Source organism: Hermetia illucens, chromosome 2 (genome assembly GCF_905115235.1).
Source record: "Hermetia illucens chromosome 2, iHerIll2.2.curated.20191125, whole genome shotgun sequence".
In the NCBI taxonomy this organism is placed as follows: Eukaryota; Metazoa; Arthropoda; class Insecta; order Diptera; family Stratiomyidae; genus Hermetia; species Hermetia illucens.
Genome location: NC_051850.1, coordinates 25,862,033 through 25,881,296, shown reverse-complemented (window position 1 = coordinate 25,881,296; position 19,264 = coordinate 25,862,033). Strand labels below are relative to the sequence as shown.

General features: G+C 43.4%; 2 protein-coding genes across 3 annotated transcripts; both read right to left on the bottom strand.

Annotated features, from left to right (window-relative positions):
• Positions 1-8,460: 8,460 nt before the first annotated feature.
• On the bottom strand, positions 8,461-9,008 carry LOC119649035. 2 transcript variants are annotated; one of them, XM_038050993.1, is made up of 2 exons: positions 8,887-9,008; positions 8,461-8,827 (listed from the first exon to the last, which is right to left on the bottom strand). In XM_038050993.1, the coding sequence occupies exons 1-2, from the start codon at positions 8,887-8,889 to the stop codon at positions 8,516-8,518; spliced, it is 315 nt and encodes a 104-aa protein (XP_037906921.1). In that variant the 5' UTR covers positions 8,890-9,008; the 3' UTR covers positions 8,461-8,515. The 2 variants fall into 2 exon arrangements, with proteins under 2 accessions (XP_037906921.1, XP_037906922.1); XM_038050994.1 differs by having other exon boundaries at positions 8,461-8,824; positions 8,887-9,000.
• Positions 9,009-16,640: 7,632 nt separating this feature from the next.
• On the bottom strand, positions 16,641-17,276 carry LOC119648683. The gene is made up of 2 exons (XM_038050479.1): positions 17,116-17,276; positions 16,641-17,056 (listed from the first exon to the last, which is right to left on the bottom strand). The coding sequence occupies exons 1-2, from the start codon at positions 17,116-17,118 to the stop codon at positions 16,730-16,732; spliced, it is 330 nt and encodes a 109-aa protein (XP_037906407.1). The 5' UTR covers positions 17,119-17,276; the 3' UTR covers positions 16,641-16,729.
• Between the last annotated feature and the right edge of the window lie 1,988 nt (positions 17,277-19,264).

The window sequence follows — 19,264 nt, the reverse complement described above, 5'->3', positions numbered from 1 at the left end:
ATTTTGGCGATTTCAATATTTCTGTTGAGTTTTTTTCTGTACTTACAATTGGTTCTTGGTGTCATGGGGGTATGGCGAGGTTTTACAAAATGCGGATTAAGGGAGAAGAAGTCTCCAAGAAAAATGTTTTCCCTGTGTAATGAAGAAAGTGAAGTACGCCAGAAGTAGGCTAAAATAAGAGTTAAAAGTAAGCAGACTGCCAAATAACATAAATGCATTGGCCAAGTTACGAAGAGGGGGGGGGGAGGTACGGGTAAGCAGAATACGGAGGGATTCAACCGCAACATCCGGCAATGTAGAAGGGATCGATATATGTCAAATGAAAACCACTACTAGCGACGGAGACAGTGTTGCGTTTGAATCCCTTACCCTTTTCGTTCGAAACACAGATTGACTAGAAGACGGTGACCTTTAAAGAGGAGAACTATACTGGTCTACCAGACAATTTTCGTTTGACATTCTGTCCGTCCTTGGAAAATAAAACGTAGCTTGCCCTGCGGGGACATAAAGACCCCAACAATTTTCTGTGTATTTCACGAGTATATCATATAACAGATGAAGGATTTATAAAGGATGACTGAGGAATGGTGATTCCTGAATTGATAAGAGGAAGGACGGATAAAGCCAGACATTTTGGAAGCGCGGCTGAGTACATCGATATAATGAAAATTAAATCGATGTTTGCTGTCAAATGTCACACCTAGGTCCTTGTAAGAGGCAATCACAGTTAAGGTTTGACCATCAAGATAATAAACGGGTATCGGGGGAGAACTTTTTAGTGAATAGCATAAAGAGTAGTATTTCTTCACTTAAGTGGCAACTTGTTACGAACGCATAACGCATGAGATAATGTGTTAAGGTTTGACTGAAGGCTGCACTGATTGGCAGGCGAACCGAAGTCAGTACGGTGGAGGTGTTGGGAGTTTCTTTAGAGGTTTAGTAACCGACAACAGAAAACAATTTTAAATCATCTACATATAAAAGGCTAGGACAGGTTAACAAGGAAGGAAGATCATTCACGAAAAGTGAAAACAGAAATGGACCGAGCATGGACCCTTGGAGTACTCTCGAGAGGCTGAGACTGGAAATGGAAACGAGATACAACCATTGAAGAAAACATGATTTACTTTACCATCGAAGTAAGATCTCAACGAGGAGAGAATACTTGTCGGAAATCCATACGATCGAATTTGGTGAGAAGCAAGGAGGGTTTAATGGAATCGAAGGATTTGGAGAAGTCACTATTGATTGTATGGACGTCGTTTCTTGTCGTGCTGCTCTTTCACAATGAGGTGACGGAAACGAGACGTAGTCTTTTACGTATCTTTCAACAATTCTGGAGAAGGAAGAAAATATGGACATAGGTTGGTAGTTTTCAGTCCGGGTATTGTTACCTTTTTTGTGTAATGGTATAATAGGATCTTCCCTCCACATGTCCAGAAAAATATCCTCGGACAAGCTCTTGTTATAAATTATAGTAAGGGGAAGGATGTTGCTCGATTTACATTTTTTCAGGAAGAGATTCGAAATGCCATTGGGACCGCAGCCATCACTAACATCGACGTTTCCAAGTAGGAATTCGACAATAGAAGGAGAAGACGAATGGAGAGTATGCTAGCCGAAGAAGACTCAAGTATGTCGGAAGAGAAGTAACATGAATGGCTAGGAGTAAAATTGGAGGAGAAATGATACCGAAGAAGGTCACGAGCTGATTTAGAGGAATAAAAAATATGATCTTTGAATTTGATATTAACAAAGTGGGCGAAGATTGGAAATTGCGGACATGCGACCAGAAAATTTTCGAATTTCCGTCGCTCGAGAATATTTATATAGAAAAGGAAATAGAATTTAAATATTGGGAATGTGCCTGTTTTATAAGAATTTTTGCAGACGAACGTAGAGTTATACGCTTTGCCTTGTCTTCGTTATTGCCGAAACGTTAAAACCTTTGACGAGCTTTGTGTTTCTCACGAAGGGTACTGCAGACCTCGGCAGTAAACCAGGCAGGGTAGGAAATTATTAGGGTGAATGGGAATACCGGGGGAATCTGGGCATTCAAGGAAAGAAAATTGAATTGCCCGTAGAGGATGAAAGGTAAACTAGGATATTTGACCAAGAAGATATCCGAAAGTACCTCGATATGATAGGCTGGAGATGAACCAGGAAGGTAGATACATGATATTATAAATGGATCACATTTTGGAGGAGAAATTAGGGTGACTTCCAAGGACAGGCACTTAAGGATATAGTGGGGTTAATAGACATTGCCTAGAGGCAACTAAAACACCACCTCTCACCACCTGGCATATGCAAATCGCGATCACAACACGCGAATACAAAGGACAGAGTATCCATCGAGGAGCTCTCCATTGTGTACACTAGAATTGAGCTGAAACGGAAATTTTCAGGGTGAGTGTCGCTCAAAATCCTTCATGAAAACGCCGCGAGCCCAAAATGACAGATGATTTAATCCCTTCAAGTCATGTGGGTAGGTAATTTTGAATGATGCTATGATTCGGCCAGGATTCTTGTTCCTCGTTAAGCAATGGTGTCGGCAAGTAACAACAAAGTCTTTAACATAGTTCAGGATGTCATCCGAAGAGGTGTCGAAGGCGTACCTCGAAACAAATAATTGTTTGGGAGGTATAACGATGCGTAAAGATGAATCGGGCGTGGAGTGGACTGGATAATCTGTTGCCAACTTGCCATTTGAAGACTACTGCATCGGTGGTGTAGAGAAAGTTGAAACCTGATTTAAATAAGAGGCTGCTGATGCATCGCGGTTTAATGACTCTGGTAGATCTGGTATGTGGATATTATTAGCTGCGTCAGTGGGTGACCCTTCACCAGAAGCTTGATGATCCGATGTCCTAGAAGAAACGACCGTTGAAGAGGCACTACTTAACGCTTCAGAAGGTGTATGCTTAGTCACAACCAAACTCTCATACATAATGCTTTGACGCACGGCACTTTGGGATGTTATAGAGGGTGGACCCCACACTTTGGGAATAGCATGTATGTTGAATGAACCGGGACTGCTGCCTTGGAAATTAATACGTCGTGGCCGGAATGAACGGAAGAAACGGCAGGTGGAAGATTTTCATTCGGCGTATCAGAGATCGTGGAATCGCTTCAGATATTGCAGCGATATGTAATATTAGCTGGGAATTTCGTGCGAATATCCAAAAACGATGGAGAACACCCAAGCACTTCAGGTGGAATGTTTTCTCACAGTGCCCATCGCAGTCCAATCATTTCGAACGTGAAGGCTCCGGTTTATTAAAGTAAGTGTACCGCATATCATGACTAGTTGATGGCAACATTGTTCGGTATGTCTACTTAATACACTAAGTCCAATCAAATTTCTTGGCTTCGATGGTATATATGTTAGGAATGAGCATCTTCTCTTCCATCGTTAAAAAAGTAGATAACTTGTATCTTGTATCTTCTGCTGATCTAATAGTAAAGACCATGCATCCCGCACTGCTGCAAGCTTGTCGGTCTCTAATCATTGAGCTCTCGTGCGGGGATCATCGAAATCGAAGCAATTGCTGTGTTCGCTTTAGAGACATAAACGCCTTAAAAAGTAATCTGTTTCTTGGGTGCCAAAGTTCATCCAGGCACTCATACCAGTTTTTGTTAACTTCTGGGTATAGAGTTGATAAAACTTAGTTAATTTTTTACGTCGGACGCTTATAGTCCTTGAGTAAGGTAAACGGTCTGCCTTCAAGGGAATATCGGAAGTGCTTAATACTCAGATACGCGCGTTATAATTCTTTTGAGCGAGATTCAACTTTTTTCAGAAGAAAACCAGGTAGCTTTGATTCACCCTTTGATGAAGCTGTTGTGTGGTGCTGTGTCTAGGACATCAACAAGCACGGTTAAAGGTGCATCTTGTTGAGGGAACGCCAAAAAGAGTAGCGTCTACCAGCTATTGTTTGGTGGTTTCAAACGTTTGGACGGTTTCTGAAGATCAAACAATCACTCGCGAATCCTCAGTCTTAGGACCAGATAGTAAGGCGTTAAGCAATGTCTGGTGGTGAGCGGCTGGAATCTTCTAAGGTCTTTGACCGTCTTTGGCAGCGAAAAGCTCGCAATCGTTTGCACCTTGTCTGGGTCGGGTTGAATGCCAATGCCAGCCTAAAAATTCACCTGCTGTTAGTGAAATTTGCATTTGCAGATTTTGAAAACACGACACTTTGACAAATAGTTTGCAAAGTCTTGGATGAGCGGAATGAGGTACCGATCAGCAATCATCTAAGCATTTAGGCGTCTATAATCTTCACAAGGTCGGCATTCGCCATTGGGCTTGGGAGCAAATGGAATGGAGATGACTATCCACTGCACATACCCAGCTTAAGTAATTATTCAAACTCTTTGTGGGCAACAGTGTGCTTCTGAGGGCGCAGATGATGCACCTTCGAGAAGATTGGGAAGTGATGATGTGGTGCTGGACATCATGGTCAACTGGCTGAGAGAGAGTGCATTCGGTAGAAATGTTATGATGTTTTTAGAGCGGTGCTTGGAATGCCTTTTTAAAAATGGTAGAAAGAGTATTGCTGTTAGGGCGGGATGAAGTTTTTACTGACGACCGGAGAGACATTGTTGGGTCTATCAGGGACTTATGTTGCATATGTACCAGTAGCCAATAGTGGCATAAGAACTGTGCTCCTAATATGGGGACAGCCAAAATGAAGCGCCACGAGGAGGCCCTACACAAGCAAAGACTCTCTGCTTGCCCGTAACCGTAAGTTGCGATGGGCGTTGAGTTTGCTGCTGTTAATTTTAGAAGTTAAGAAAATAGTTTGTTACGTCTGAAGAGTCAAATTGCAAGCTGTTGCATTGCATTTGCTAATATTTTGTTATATCTAGACTGATATGTGACTTGCGCGCACCTCATGTATCTCGCCCGCGGTCGCGGCCAACACCTCAAGGGGACCACCATCGGCACACGCTAGAATGGCATACGTGCCCACCATGAGTCGCTGAAGCCACAAGCGCTTAAGGAACTCTACTGACCTTGTGTCCATCCAGCTGCTTCCGAAGCAGCTGGCTGGATGTGCATTTGACAAGTGTTAAATCTGTTAGCAAATGATTCAGCTTGGCTGTCTCTCTTACCGACCAGAGCCTGGTAAACTGGTCCTTTAGGTTGTAGGAGCCCCCGCTCAGCACCTCGGCGACGAGTGCGGCGGATTCCTCCTCCAGACCGACAAGGACGTGGTTGAATTTAGCTGCATTCGTTATGACGCCAGCGCGAATTGCGTTGATGAGCCGTCTGCTTTTTTGTTCCACTTCTTCTTGATTGACGAAAGATTGATGTCAAAGACGTTTTGTTTCTTGAGCTCTTTTGATCTCTTTTTGATCTTTCCAAGCTTGGCGTAAAAAAATGTTTCGTTATCTTGAATGTAACGACGTAAAAAATTTTTGTGGAAAATCCTGAAAGCCTAAAAATCTTGTTCAGGCATAAGATAATTGCCTTTAGATAATTCAAATAAGATATTCCTACGTAAAAACTGTTGAAAACTGTTGGGGTCATTTTGATCCCACAGGACAGACAACTGTCATATTCACTTTGGAAGCAAAAACGGACTCCTTAAATTCTACGATATTGATAGGATATAGGATATTGAAGTGTGAATTTGTTCCATTTGGATAATATTCGCATCACCAACAGAGAACAACCACGACAACCACGATTTCCAAAACAGTGCAGCAGCATATCAATCACTTCTTCGAAAACATTCCGTTGGCTTTGAAAAATCTTACCATCCTCGACTTCTGCGAGACTGCCTTAACCCTGTTTGAAAAGGTTGAGCAGAAATCAGTGTTCCAATTATTCTTATGAGGCTCGGAGGATGAATTCTGCTTCGGTCGTGTTCAAGTTTTTACATGTTTTGCACGTTGTGGGGCTCGGAGGGCTCTTCGTCTAATTCACCAAATGCCGTATGATAATAGCGCGGCAAGCACCTGCACCACCTCCGAACCCCCTGTGGTAGCAGTGACACTACGGGTGCCATTATTTTGGCGATGAAACCCGGAGGCCTAGTTCCGATAACTGGAGGCGCAGTTCGTGCTCGAGGCATCACTGCCAATGCCACAAGATTCAGTAAGTGAGTCAGCAAAGCTGAAGTCAGCAAAGCTGAATCACTTACTGACGGAGCTCATATAAGACGACCGCTACCCGAGCCAACTGCTGCGTGAGATATAGTAGCCCGGTGTTGAGCTCCTGAAGTTTCTGTGGTTGCAGTGACTCCTGGAAAGTACCCAGGCCATTTTGGCCTGTGCAAACTCCGGGTCTTTGGAGGTGTTGGCAGACACTGCGGATAAAACCCGTGAGGTGCATGCGCGCCTCGTGGTCAGTGGAGTGTCGCGAGAGACCGCGGGCTAAATACTCAAGCTTCAGCGGTGGGAGCCTTGCCTTCGGGAGGTAGGTCCCGAATTTGTTCGCGGAGTAATTGTGAGTCGGGGACTTCAACGAGTACTGCAGTTTGCCAGCATCACCGCATCTTTTCCGACATAGCAAAGAAGTGTACCAGCCTGTGCGCGTTCTTGGCTTAAAAAACTGAACTCATTTTGAGCTCCAGCGGCGGCTACCCAGAACGCAGCTCCTTGCCGCTTAGCAATATACGATCCCTTGAGTAAGCGCCATTACCTAGTCGACACAGGCGCAGATGAGTCAGTTCTTCCGGTATCGCGGTATTAGCAGACCATCAGACAGCTGCTGGTCTTTTCCACTACACATGGTCCCAAAGTCCAACGGCGAATAGAGACCTTGTAGCGTTTATAGACGGTTGAATGTTTAGACCGTCCCGGCATTTGAGCTAGCCAATCGACAGCTGGCGGATGCTCTCTAAATCAGATGCAATCCTAGCCGTTTTCGTCGATGCCTCAGACACCGCGGTAGGTAGTGCCCTGCCCCAAAAGATGAACTTAATCTGCCAGCAGTTGAGCTTCTCTTCTTTGAAATTGCATACAGTTCAATAGAACTACGGTACCTACGGTCATGGGCTATTAGCTGTGTACATGGCAATAAAATACTTCCGATACTCCCTAGAAAGCAGGCCGTTCACAGTGTTCGCCGATTTACCTGCCTACCTTTGCTTTTAAACAGAAACCCCACAAAGCGTCTCCTCGCCAACTCCGATACCTAAACTTCATAAGCCAGTTTACTTCGGATATCCAACACGTGTCCCCTGCTCGGCTCAATCTTCGAAATACACTGCGAGACCTCTGATAAGGGACCTAGGCCATATATTCCGCTTTTCGCAAGGAAGTATTCCATACAGTACACTATCTCGCGCATCTAGGCATTTGGACAACAAATCGGCTGGTCATGAATATTCGAAAGAACTTTCTGCAGTTTTGGATTTCAATTCCAGGTAAACAACGCATAGGGTCATTTCAAAGCAGGAGGGGAGTGGGGAGGGTGGTAAACGTTCAGCTGATTTGATGTACCTTCTTCTCCAAATAGTGACATTGGTTTTTAATTCCGAGAATGGAATCGCAAGAAAAGACGGAATAACTCCGGATGCCTTTACTCTGCCTGTAGGAGTTGTTGAAACCAGTAAAAGAATGAGAAACATCAAAGTTTCTAACAAAAATACTGTGAAGCTTACTATCAGAAACAGCCCGTTTTATCGTGGTTAGTGGGAGGAGTTTTCCCCGTTCAACGGAAGAGGCTGGTAGGATAAGCAAGATGCTAGAATGGGTCGTATGCTATAGACTTTTCTTTACTACTTAACTTAGGTGATAAAGAGTTGCTCTTCTGATGATCGAGTTTGACCTAACGGAACTGAATATTCGGGCTGGTTTGACAACCCATTTTGAGAAAGGGAATAAAGTTGGTTATTTGTTTTTGAAATTAAGGAGATCCTAGGTTCACCATACACTTAATGGTGGATCAAACCAATGAGAAGGAAACTTCCTCCTTTTTTTCTGGTCCTAGTATCCTTTTTCTGGGCTAATACACAAAAAAAAGAGTACAGTTTGGTTGAGAGCAGAAGCAACACATTAGATGCGGCCTCATCTCTGCCCTGTGAGCAAGACGGTGCCAATTCCTGATGCTGCGATTGAGTAGTATTCATTTGGCAGCCGTTTGATGTTGATCGCAGAAAAGAGCACCTTCCAAACTAGTCCGTCATCAATCTTAGATTTGATTTAAATTTGTTCCTTACGGGAAACATAAGCAAGAAAAGTGAAGTTGTCATTATAAGGACATACAATCTTCTAAAGGGCGTAGAAAAAGATATTTTTTGAGTTACCTGATGTAGTGAAATTTAGGTAGGAATCAAATGTGTCGCCTGGACGTGCAAAAATTCCTCGTCTTTTAGACAACTCCTAAATGAAATAGGATTGGTGAATTCTTTTACCATCATTCCACCCGTTCTCGAATTGAATCTGAACTCAACTCTCAGGAAAATTTCAAAAATAGCAAAATCCAGGTGAATATTCAAACACATATTTGTTTTTGAAATTATCCATTTATTTTAATTTAATCCGTACAGACTTCCGTAATTTACTTGTCATAATGCTTTGGAGTCGCTGGTAAAAGAGGTTGATGTCCCCCATGAACGGGAAGAAGGGTACCATGATTTGCAAGGTTATGGCTGGAAGCGAGACCATGTTGGTATCCGGCTTGGAAAGCTGATCCAATTGCAGCGTCATGATGGGGATTTATAACCCCAACTACCGCAGGTGGAGCATGACCCAATATACCTCCGTGAAGAAGTGTTCCATGGGCCGGAGCCACCTGAACTAGACCAACATGTCCTGGTGGTGGGAGGGCAATTGCAGCACCAATTAAAGCCAAAGCAACTACGATGAACTTCTGTAAGGATTTATAAATCGTGGGTTTTTAGGATTTAGATATATTAGAAAAAGACTCACCATTTTATTTAATTTGGTGTGAACTCTTTAAATGATTCAAACCTGAGTGATGCAGTTTGGTGCATCGAGCTGGACTTTTATACAAATTTTCAGGGACCAAATTCTGGATGTTTGCAATAAATTTGAGATAAAATAAAAAATAAGAAGAAGAAAGATTTCAAGATATTTATTTTCGGGCATTCTTTTCAGGTGTTGGAATAAAATATTGAAATGAAAGCGAGAGAAGTTAATGAGATGCAAAATGCAGCGTCACTTGTACTTGGCAAGGGGGTGTGATAAAATTTGCATATTTACAATGAATCTTTTCGATTTTTCAGACTTTATAGATTAGATTAAAGACATGGAAGATTTGGCCGATTCCAATGTTTTTCTTGACTTCTTACTTTATTCACAATTGATTCTGGCTATGAGAGGATATGGGGACGCTTATATTTATATTTTACAAAATAGGAGAGGAAGAGGAGGGAAGTCTGCGCTGGAAAGTTTGCAAAGTAGAGAAATTTTTAATATAAATGGCTAAAGTTAGGGTTAAAAGAAATGATACTGCCAGATCATATAAAGGTATTGTCGAAGTTAGTTAGGGAAGGGGTGCGGGTAAGTAGAATAAGGAAGCCGATAGCCGGAGCAGATAGAGTACTGGGAGAGGTTTAATAGGGAAAACCACCATTAGACTTCCAGAAAATCGAGTTTCTTTTAACATGTCCATAGTCCATCTTTTTCTTTCTGAGGTTTTCTCCCTTTCAAAAGTGGGATCGGCTTCTTTCGACCAGTTTTACCATTTTGTTTGGTGAAAGGACTGATCTGGATGAAATCGCTAAGCTTTCAAACCACCGTGCAAGGTGTCATTCCATCCTTCGTTTCGACCGGCCTTTTGGGCGTTTTAGATGGACTTCGATATTCAGACCAATCTTGGCAAGGGAATTCTCCTCAACCTGAATTATATGTCCTTATCATCGAAGACACCTCTTTCGTTATGCAACCCCATATCGATTCCGATACTCCATTGATATTTGAAATATTCCGGTCTGTGCATCGTGGTCCGTTAATCGGTGAGCAAGGCATCGTTCTTGTCATTAACGGACTTTCATTTGGATATCGTCATTCCAAAGTCAAGTATTTCAGTATATGAAGCACTTATCTGGCTTGGTTACTCCACAGGTTGCATAAGTCGCTTTGTGAATCGTGTTTTTAGCTTGATTTCACGATTCTCGGACATTCTTCATGGTCGGCTATCGCGTAAGCGAGATTACTTCCTGTCTCTCCTTACGAAATCGCTACCATATAATGAGCGAAGGGCCAGTGCATCCCTCGCGACGTGTCCGAAGTGAATGAGGAGTTCGTGGACCACAAAAGAGGAAGAAGTTGCTTCCCAAGTGATCCGGTTTGTCATCCAGTGGATGCGGGCTCAGGACTCCCAGCATCCTTAACAAAAAAAAATCACTTTGGTCTCGGTTTGAACTTAGGACGTATTTTACTTCAATATAATTGGCACTCATGTCGCGTTTGCGATTATATATAGATTGATCGAGTACCACTTGTCACTACTTTCAGTCACGTTGCTCCTTGGGCAGAGGTGAGGCAGTACCTGATGAGTTGCCTCTGCCCTGGAGAAACCTTCAGTCAAGATTACGGAAACTTTTTAGATTGCAATGCAGCTACCATATTTAGTGCATAGGCTACCAAAATAGTGACATTTATAATCACTTTTCTGGTGTTAGCGTTCTATGTCGCAGCTTTTGGCACCGCACCATTGAGCTTCGTGTAGAGCAGAAAAATCAATATGACTCTTCCGAAGGATTCTGGTGAGTCCTCCGTGATTCTGTGAAGGTACAAAAATTTAACGTGCAAACCCGGACTGCTTTACTTACGTCCTGATACCGTTCATGGGTTAACCCTTGTCCATTTCTTGACAGGACTGGGGCCGCCCTCCGGCATCGATTGAGGTGAACTTCCGAGAATTTCTTCAAAGCTTGGAATTCAACACGACCATTTCCTTCGTTTTCATCACGTCCGAACCTGTCACCAAGACAGATCAGGTAGGGTTTAATGTAGTGAAGTAACTCCAATTATACTTTGTTTATCTTTTTCCCTTATCACAGCATTTTATTTTTGCTTTTAATGAGATAGTAAAAAGTACGTACCTTCAAGCCCTCCTCCTTTATTTCGGTTTGAAAACAGAATTCTATGTAGATAACATGGCGGAGTTCTGTCATAAACAATATAGCTAAAATGATCCCAGCACGCAGTGAAGAATATCTTGAAAGCTTAATTGACAGAGGGAAGGTTGGTTTCTGCCCTGAATTCTTCTGCAATAAGCGAGGTACAGAGTTCAGATCACCGCTTCACCTATTCGTCACCGATTTGGAGAATGTTTTCGGCAAAGTGAGAAGGGAGTATTTTTGAAATACTTTTTGCAGGGAAGACATTCTGGAGAAATTGAAAGTTATTATCTGACCGACATATGATGGCGCATAATCTTATGTGTTGCATCGAGGTACAATTTCTGGGTTTAAATTGGAGTCTGATATTGTTCCATTTTGTGGGTATTGTTTAAGGGCTCGTTAAACAGAAAGCGGACTATCCGCGCGAACTGTCCGCACTGGAGTTTGTCGTGGGCAGGTGATGTCAAACAGCAGGCGGATCATTTACAGTGGACTCGTTTCATTCAAAAAGGGACTGAATGTACACCGCCGTGAGTTTTGTTTCCAAGATAATATCAGATAAAGAAGAACATCTACTTTTTTCGTTATCTATTTTTCCTGTCCTTCGCGAACTCTGTAATTTTTCAAAACGTGTCCACAGGCCACCGCGGACAAGGCTGGTCCGCAGCGTTAAACCGCTTGCTTTTTGGCTAGGATGATGCAATATTTCGTAATACAGAGTCTCCGACTAGGGTTCATCTTTTGATAACTTAACTATCTTAGCCGGACAGCTGGCCTCATATGACGCCTCAATGACGATTTTGTTGAGGTCTTCCATCATTCCTTCCGGCAACTCCCCAATTATTAACCAGCGTGGTCATCAGTGTTTTCCTAGAGTTACATCTAGTACCTTTTGCCTAGTGCTGCTGGTTGCTAAAAATAAATTCAAGAAAGTATTCACCTTTTCGATTAACGTCGCTGCTTTCTCAAGATTGGGCTCACAAATGAGAGAGAAATGGTAGCGCCTTTTTCTCGCAGAACTTCATCAGTCCAGCGACTAACGCCGGTGGAATCCGGAAGCAGCACGATGCCAAGTTGCCTCTCGGGTTCTCCCCCGGTTTCCAGTGGGACTTGGGCAGCCACAGGGTCTACGGTCAGGAACTCTGGAAAACTTATATATTTCAAATTACGCTTAAGAATGATGCAAGCTCTTGGTCTCCCAGGCTACCTCCATGCTGGAAGGAGGAATCCTTGCACGCTATCAATCTGCCCCTGGTATACTCAGGGCTCTTGAGCCCGTATCATTCTAATGCTGTCCATGGAACTCGCTATTGCAATTACTATAGATGCATGGTGACCCCACTGTCAGAGTATCACCCTCTACGACATGGCGCTTTCCTGCACGTCGATGTCCACCCTAAGCCTAATTTTAGGTTGTCTAGCTTCTCCACTTCATTGGGCGGCAACTCTGCTTCCCTCGTTTTTTACTCAATGTCTCCACCGAAGTGTTTTTCCTCCGCATTGCACATGCATAGGTATGTTGCCAAACCTATAGTTGAGGATCGGTCATCCACCGCAATCGTGAGGAGTCTGTCCTTGCCCTTCGTCTTGCTTTCAAGATTGTCCATAAGCGCGTATGAAGATCTTGATTCTGAGCAATAAGGAGGCCCATAAGATTGTTCCTCTTTAGCGCTGTGGCTTTAAGAAGAGACACGGTCACTATGTGTACTCCTGGTACATCGTCCCCAGCACATGTCGACAATTCTGGTGCTCAGAGGTGGCGGTGAGGAAGACGGGGCGGCAACCCTGTCGGCCAAACCAAAACCAAGTGGCCGAGGAGAACCTCCATAGTGGTGGCACCGGGAGACGCTGTACTTACTTTGGTTTGCCCGCCGTGATGCAGGAACCGGGTGTTCCAAAGGCTTAATCAAGGCGATCAGACCCGAGTCTGCACGGGGACTCATCTGAAGTGGCAATTGGTCTCGAAACCTCACCAGGGGTATACTGGTACCATGGGAACCGAGATAGCCCCTGGAATCTCATATTTCGGGTGAACTCCCGTTGTATGTGAGTACAGTTCGGTTGTTTGCGGTTGGCCCCTTAGTGGGAGTTTCATGGGGGTTGTGGCTATGCTCAAGCGAGAAGAGACTTTCGAGCCTCCGCATGGTGTTGCGTTTCAACACGAATTAAGTCTTCCAGACAGGTGCTCACATAACACCCTCAGGGGCTCACTGTCGTCAATTTTGTTCCTTTCCAGCCTGGCTGTTTGGAGACATGGAGATATTCTTAAGCCACTTTGCAGTGTCCTTTGTCGCGCAGAACACCAGTATATCACCTGGTCAAAAGTGTATCTCAGTGAGCATAAGTTGCACTCCATCCCTTGTCCATTTGTTTGACGACACGAGCGAATATTTGCTCTGAAAACGTTTTGGACAGTACGGACAGTCAAATTCCCCTGATCTCACTAGCATAGGTAATTGCGGGCTTCTTGACTCCTGCCTTTACCTCTAACCTACCGGAGATTTCCCATCTCTTGGTTTCAGGTTTGGGCTTCTTGAGAGCATTCCCTTCGTGTGGGCTCTCCGCTTCTCCCCGCTTTCTGGGCTCCGAAAATGATGGCTTAGGTCGGTCGTGAGCCTTCCTAAGAGCTTCTCTGATTTCAGGTCCTTCTTTGGATAGCGCAGGTACCATACTGATATACTGATCTCAGACGCCCCTTTGCTTGTCTTTGCTTGAGCAGTGGTGTTTGTTTGCAGTATGCCAATGCTGACCTCGACTCCACAGGTATACGCTCCAACTTCTCCTTTTTTGGGATTAACCGTTAGGCTCCCAGTGCTTTGGAGAAGTGCCTCCGTGGGATGGGACAGTTTGTGTGCGGTACGGAGTCTCGCTTGAAGGTGGCTATTTGTCTTTTTTGTATTGATTTCTTGATTTGTTTACTCATTTTGTTTCCGCGAATATGGGGGTCAGGAGGTCCGCCGTGCCATAGCTCCTCGTAGCATGTTAAGGTCACTGCTTGTCCCCGTGTTGACGTTGATAGGATTGCCAATTAAGGGATTCGGGATTGAAAGGAGTTATGCAGACTTCCAGGACCAGCTTACCAACAGAGGCAATTTTGAGAGTTGTTGGCGGTTAAGAAGGCTCAAATATACTGGATTTAGGGTCTTGTTCATAGGTCTCACTAAACGTGGGTATCTACGGAGTCTAAGGAGTGGTTCAGTTGCTTGGGGTTTGGTTTACTAGGACAAAAGTAGTTGTTCTTGGCTTGTGCAGCTTCTATGTTCCTCCAAGTGCGGCAACAGCGTGATATGTGAACTTACTGGGTATCATGATCATCAACGGCGCAACAACCGGAATCCGGTCTAGGCCTGCCTTAATAAGGAACTCCAGACATCCCCGTTTGCGCCGAGCTCTACTAATTCGATATCCCTAAAAGTTGTTTGGCGTCATGACCTACGCCATTGCTTCATCTCAGGCAGGGTCTGCCTCGTCTTCTTTTCCTACCATAGATATTGCCCTTATAGACTTTCTAGATTGGATCATCCTCATCCATACGGATTAACTGACCCGCCCACCGTAACCTATTGAGTCGGATTTTATCCACAACCGGATGGTCATGGTATCGCTCATAGATTTTGTCGTTATGTAGGCCACGGAATCGTCCATCCTCATGTAGGGGGCCAACAATTCTTTTGAGCATTCTTCTTTCGAACGCAGGGAAGAATTCGCAATTCTTTTCGCTAAGAACCCAAGTTTCCGAGGAATACATGAGGACTGGCAAGATCATTGTCTTGTACAGTAAGAGCTTTGACCCTATGGTGAGATATTTCGAGCGAAACAGTCTTTGTAAGTTGAAGTAGGCTCTGTTGGCTGACAACAACTGTGTGCCATCATCGTAGCTGTTATCGGTTGTGATTTTCGACTCTAGATAGGAGAAATTATCAACGGTCTCAAAGTTGTAGTCTTCTATCTTTATTCTTCCCGTTTAATCAGTGCGGTTTGATGTTGTTGGTTGGTTGGTTTCTGGTGCTGACGTTGCCACCATATACTTTGTCTTGCCGTCATTGATGTGCAGCCCAAGATCTCGCGCTGATATTCGCCTACTCGATCTGGATGAAGGCAGTTTGTACGTCTCGGATCATTCTTCCCATGATGTCGATATCGTCAGCATAGGCCAGTAGTTGGGTGGACTTGAAGAGGATTAACCTCAGCATCACGGATCACTTTCTCGAGGACCAGGTTAAAGAGGAGACATGATAGGGCATCCCCTTGTCGTAAACCGTTGTTAATGTCGAATGGTCTCGAGAGTGATCCTGCTGCTTTTATCTGGCCTCGCACGGTGGTCAGGGTCAGCATAGCCAGCCTTATCAATTTCGTCGGGATATCGAATTCTCTAATGGTCGTGGACAGTTTTATCATGGCTATGCTATCATAGTGGCTTTAAATTCGATGAATAGATGGCGCAGCTGGTGTCCACATTCCAATAGTTTTTCCATCGTTTGCCGCAGAGAGAAAATCTAATCTGTTGCTGATTTTCCTGGAGTGAAGCCTTTTTGGTATGGGCCAATGATGTTCTGGGCGTACGGGGCTATCCGGCCAAGCAAGATAGCTGTGAATATCTTATAGATGGTACTCAGCAACGTGATACCTCTATTGTTGCTGCACTGTGTGATATCTCCCTTTTTCTGTATGAGACAAATAATGTCTCTTTGCCAGTCGTCTGGCATTGATTCGCCGTCCAACACCTTGAGCAAGTGATCTCCTTATTGCAACAGTTTTTCCGCAGAGAAAAAATCATATCTGTTGCTGATTTGCCTGGTGGAAACCCTCCTTTGTAAGCATCTTCACCTAGAGTTGCCTTGTAGCTCTTTATTATCTGCGCATAAACTGAGAAGGAATTTCATGAAATTTCGAAAAGAATCGACCATAAAGAAGCTTGCTGCGGATATACCATTGAATAAAGACCAGGCTCGGCAACATGAGCAGGCTCCTCCCAACATCCGAGGAATATGTTGGAGGGAAGGGAACTATCCAATTTAGATGGTGATAGTTACATTTTAGGAGGCACAATCTATTCCGAGTGAGGAACCTAAGGAGTATATCGTCATATCCGAAATTCTGCAGGGTTTGGTGCTATATTCTCTACTATAGAAAGTGATATAATTTGGACCAGGATATTATCGACGGTCTACGACGATTTGGGTATTATTTTCGGAACAAAGCAACGTGGAGAAGTCGAACTTTATGAAGGTGGGCCCACTAGGCCACCTGGCTACCATTATAGATGTTTGGCAGATCCATCCTTCGTACAAAGCTACTTCCACGGTTACATAAGTGTCCACTCCACTGGATAGAAGGTTATTCAAGAGACAGCCGGTTGATGTTAAATATCGTTTTTGGATGTAGTAGCCGATATATTCACAGAAAGAAGGAGCTTATAAAAGTGTCGACGATTAATGACTTGACATAAGTCGAGCAATCGACCTGACATTAGTGACTTCCTTTCCTGGATGTTTTACTTTTCAAGAATTGAGTTTTGTGCACCCAGCATTGGGAAAATTCCAAAAGTTTCGAAATAAATAAGACAATTTTCTTCTTGAATAGTAAAAGACATTTTTTGCTTTTGAAATTATTCCATTATTTTAATTAAGCCGTCATTCATTGCTTACACTGGTGAAACAATCCTTACAGGTTTCCGTACTTTACTTCCCATGATGGGTTGGAATCGCTGGCAAAACACCGTGATGTCCCCCATGCACGGGAAGAATAGCACCATGACTTGCTAGGTTATGGCTGGAAGTCAGACCATGTTGGTATCCGGCGTGGTAAGCTGATCCAATTGCAGCTCCATGATGGGGATTTATGGCTCCATGCGCCGGTGCAATAACTACTGCAGCCGGAGCATGACCCAATGTACTTCCGTGAAGAAGTCCTCCATGGGCTGGAGCCACTTGAATTAGACCAATATGTCCTGGTGGTGGAAGGGCAACTGCAGCACCAATTAAAGCTAAAGCAACTACGATGAATTTCTGTAAGGATTTATAAATTGTGAGTTTTTAGGATTTAGATAAATTGGAAGATGACTCACCATTTTATTTAATTTGATGTGAACTCTTTGAATGAATCAAACCTGAGTGATGCAGTTTGGTGCAACGGGCTTGGTATTTATACAAATTTTGGGAGGCCAAACTCGGGATGTTTGCAATAAATTAGGGATAAAGTAAAATACAAGAATCTTTTGTTGCGCTTGCACTAAATATGTAAAACAAAACTGAACGGATTTTCCCCAATCGAATGGAAGGCGCTCATTTATCAGTAAACGAAATGAGGACTCAAGATATTTTTTTTCCAACATTCTCTTCTGTTGTTGGAGTAAAATATCACATTGAAAGCGAAAGGAGTTAATGACACGTAAAATGCAGCTCACGTTGCATTGTATATATACAATGATATCTTTTCAATTGAGGATTCAGACGTCTGATCTATAACGTCTGAGTCCTCAATTGAAAGACGTTGGAAGATTCAGTGGATGTCAAGGTTCCTTTTAACTTTTTGCTTACAGTCGATTCTGATTTTGATGATATGGGGATGCTTTAGTAAGTAATGAAAGACTAATTACCCTAATTGCAACAACTGTAAAGCTAATTGATAGTACCAACCGCAAAAAACGTAACTAATCTTATCTGTGAAATCTGCAAGTCACCGTGGTCTGAATACCCACAATTCAATAAGCTTTTGTCTCTTTTTCATTGATAATTTCCTTGAGCTAACAAAAAGCACGTCTAAGGATCAAATATGCAAGTAATGTTCGGCATGCACCAGTCATTAAGCTTAATTTGGGCAAAAGAGTCAATCGAGTCGTTCACCTGTTGATCAGATCAGAGATTAGCACTCAAGAGTGTTGCGATTATTGCAGAACAAGTTTACCTGTCTTAAAAACGATTATGAGAAAACATAAATATTTTGGAGTATTAATTTTATTTTGTATTGGATTCATTGATTATTTATTATAGGAACATCATCTGACTGGTTTTGGGGCGGTCAGCTACCTGGACCGGAGGTTTAAGAAAAAGTTTTATTGGAGAAGCTAGTGATCTGGATGGCTTTAATGGATGAAAAGAATTAAGAAGTTGGAAATAAGTTACCCAATTTGGAAAAACTTGTAAGCCTTAAGTGCTACAAGAATTTCTCTTTCTATTTATTTATTTTGATATCAAAATTTAGTAGTATTTTAGGAGAGGTAAGTTTCCTTTATGGTTAGGGGCGAAAATCCTGAATTTATGTGTATGATTCCTACCTCCTAAAACTTTCCAACTCTTCAGCTCAGACTTCCATGGACCCATCGTTACGTATAACTTCATCGAGGAGAATCTACATTAGCACGTTAAAATCATACATTCACCCTCCAGTTCCTGGATTTTCTGTTGGATCGTCTCTGGCGTCAGAATCTCCTTTGAGAGGTTGTGGGGTCTGATGTCTACGGTGCCATCGTTCAATCTCCTTCTGCCCTATGTGGATCTTACACAACGGTATATAATGTGCTTCGCGTGCTCGGACGAGCCTCCGGGACAATTGTGGGACTTATCCAATCCAGAGAACCGTAAATGGTTCTTATAATCGCAGTCCCCCATAAAGAATTGTGTTAGGTTGTAATTGAATTTTCAATGTCTTCGGTCGAACCGTTTCCCAATACACGCAGGGTGTATCTAGTCAAGCCTTTCGAAATTATCTGTTCATCCCTGCCATCTTCCATACAGCTTGGTCACTTTTGGTCACCTTTTGGAAGTCGGCGGTGCGTTGAACCTCCTTTTCTAGAACAAATAGTGCGCTATCCTGAATGCCTTGTAGACAATTAGCAAATTCCGTCATGCTCTTAACATAGCTTGCTGGTCCCAAACCTAGGTAGAGGAGGAGGGTTTGAGGCAACGTACTTTGTACTATCCTCAGTAAACCAAAACTAAATGCTGGGATCAGGGAAAGTGATAAATAAATTATAGTTGGAGTTATCCCACTATGCTAAATCCTACTTGATTTCTCTTGGTGACATGTCCCGCGACAGGCCGACCAAGAAAATGCAATGTCGTTAGAAACAAGATGATCGGATCGAGTAATAAGTCTCGGATAAATGCGGCAGGACGGGCCCTGGTCCTGTCGAGAAATGGGCAAGGGTTCTTGACTCATAGACGGCATCAGGACGTAAGTAAGTTAGTCCGAGCAAAACAAATATGTGTCAGCAC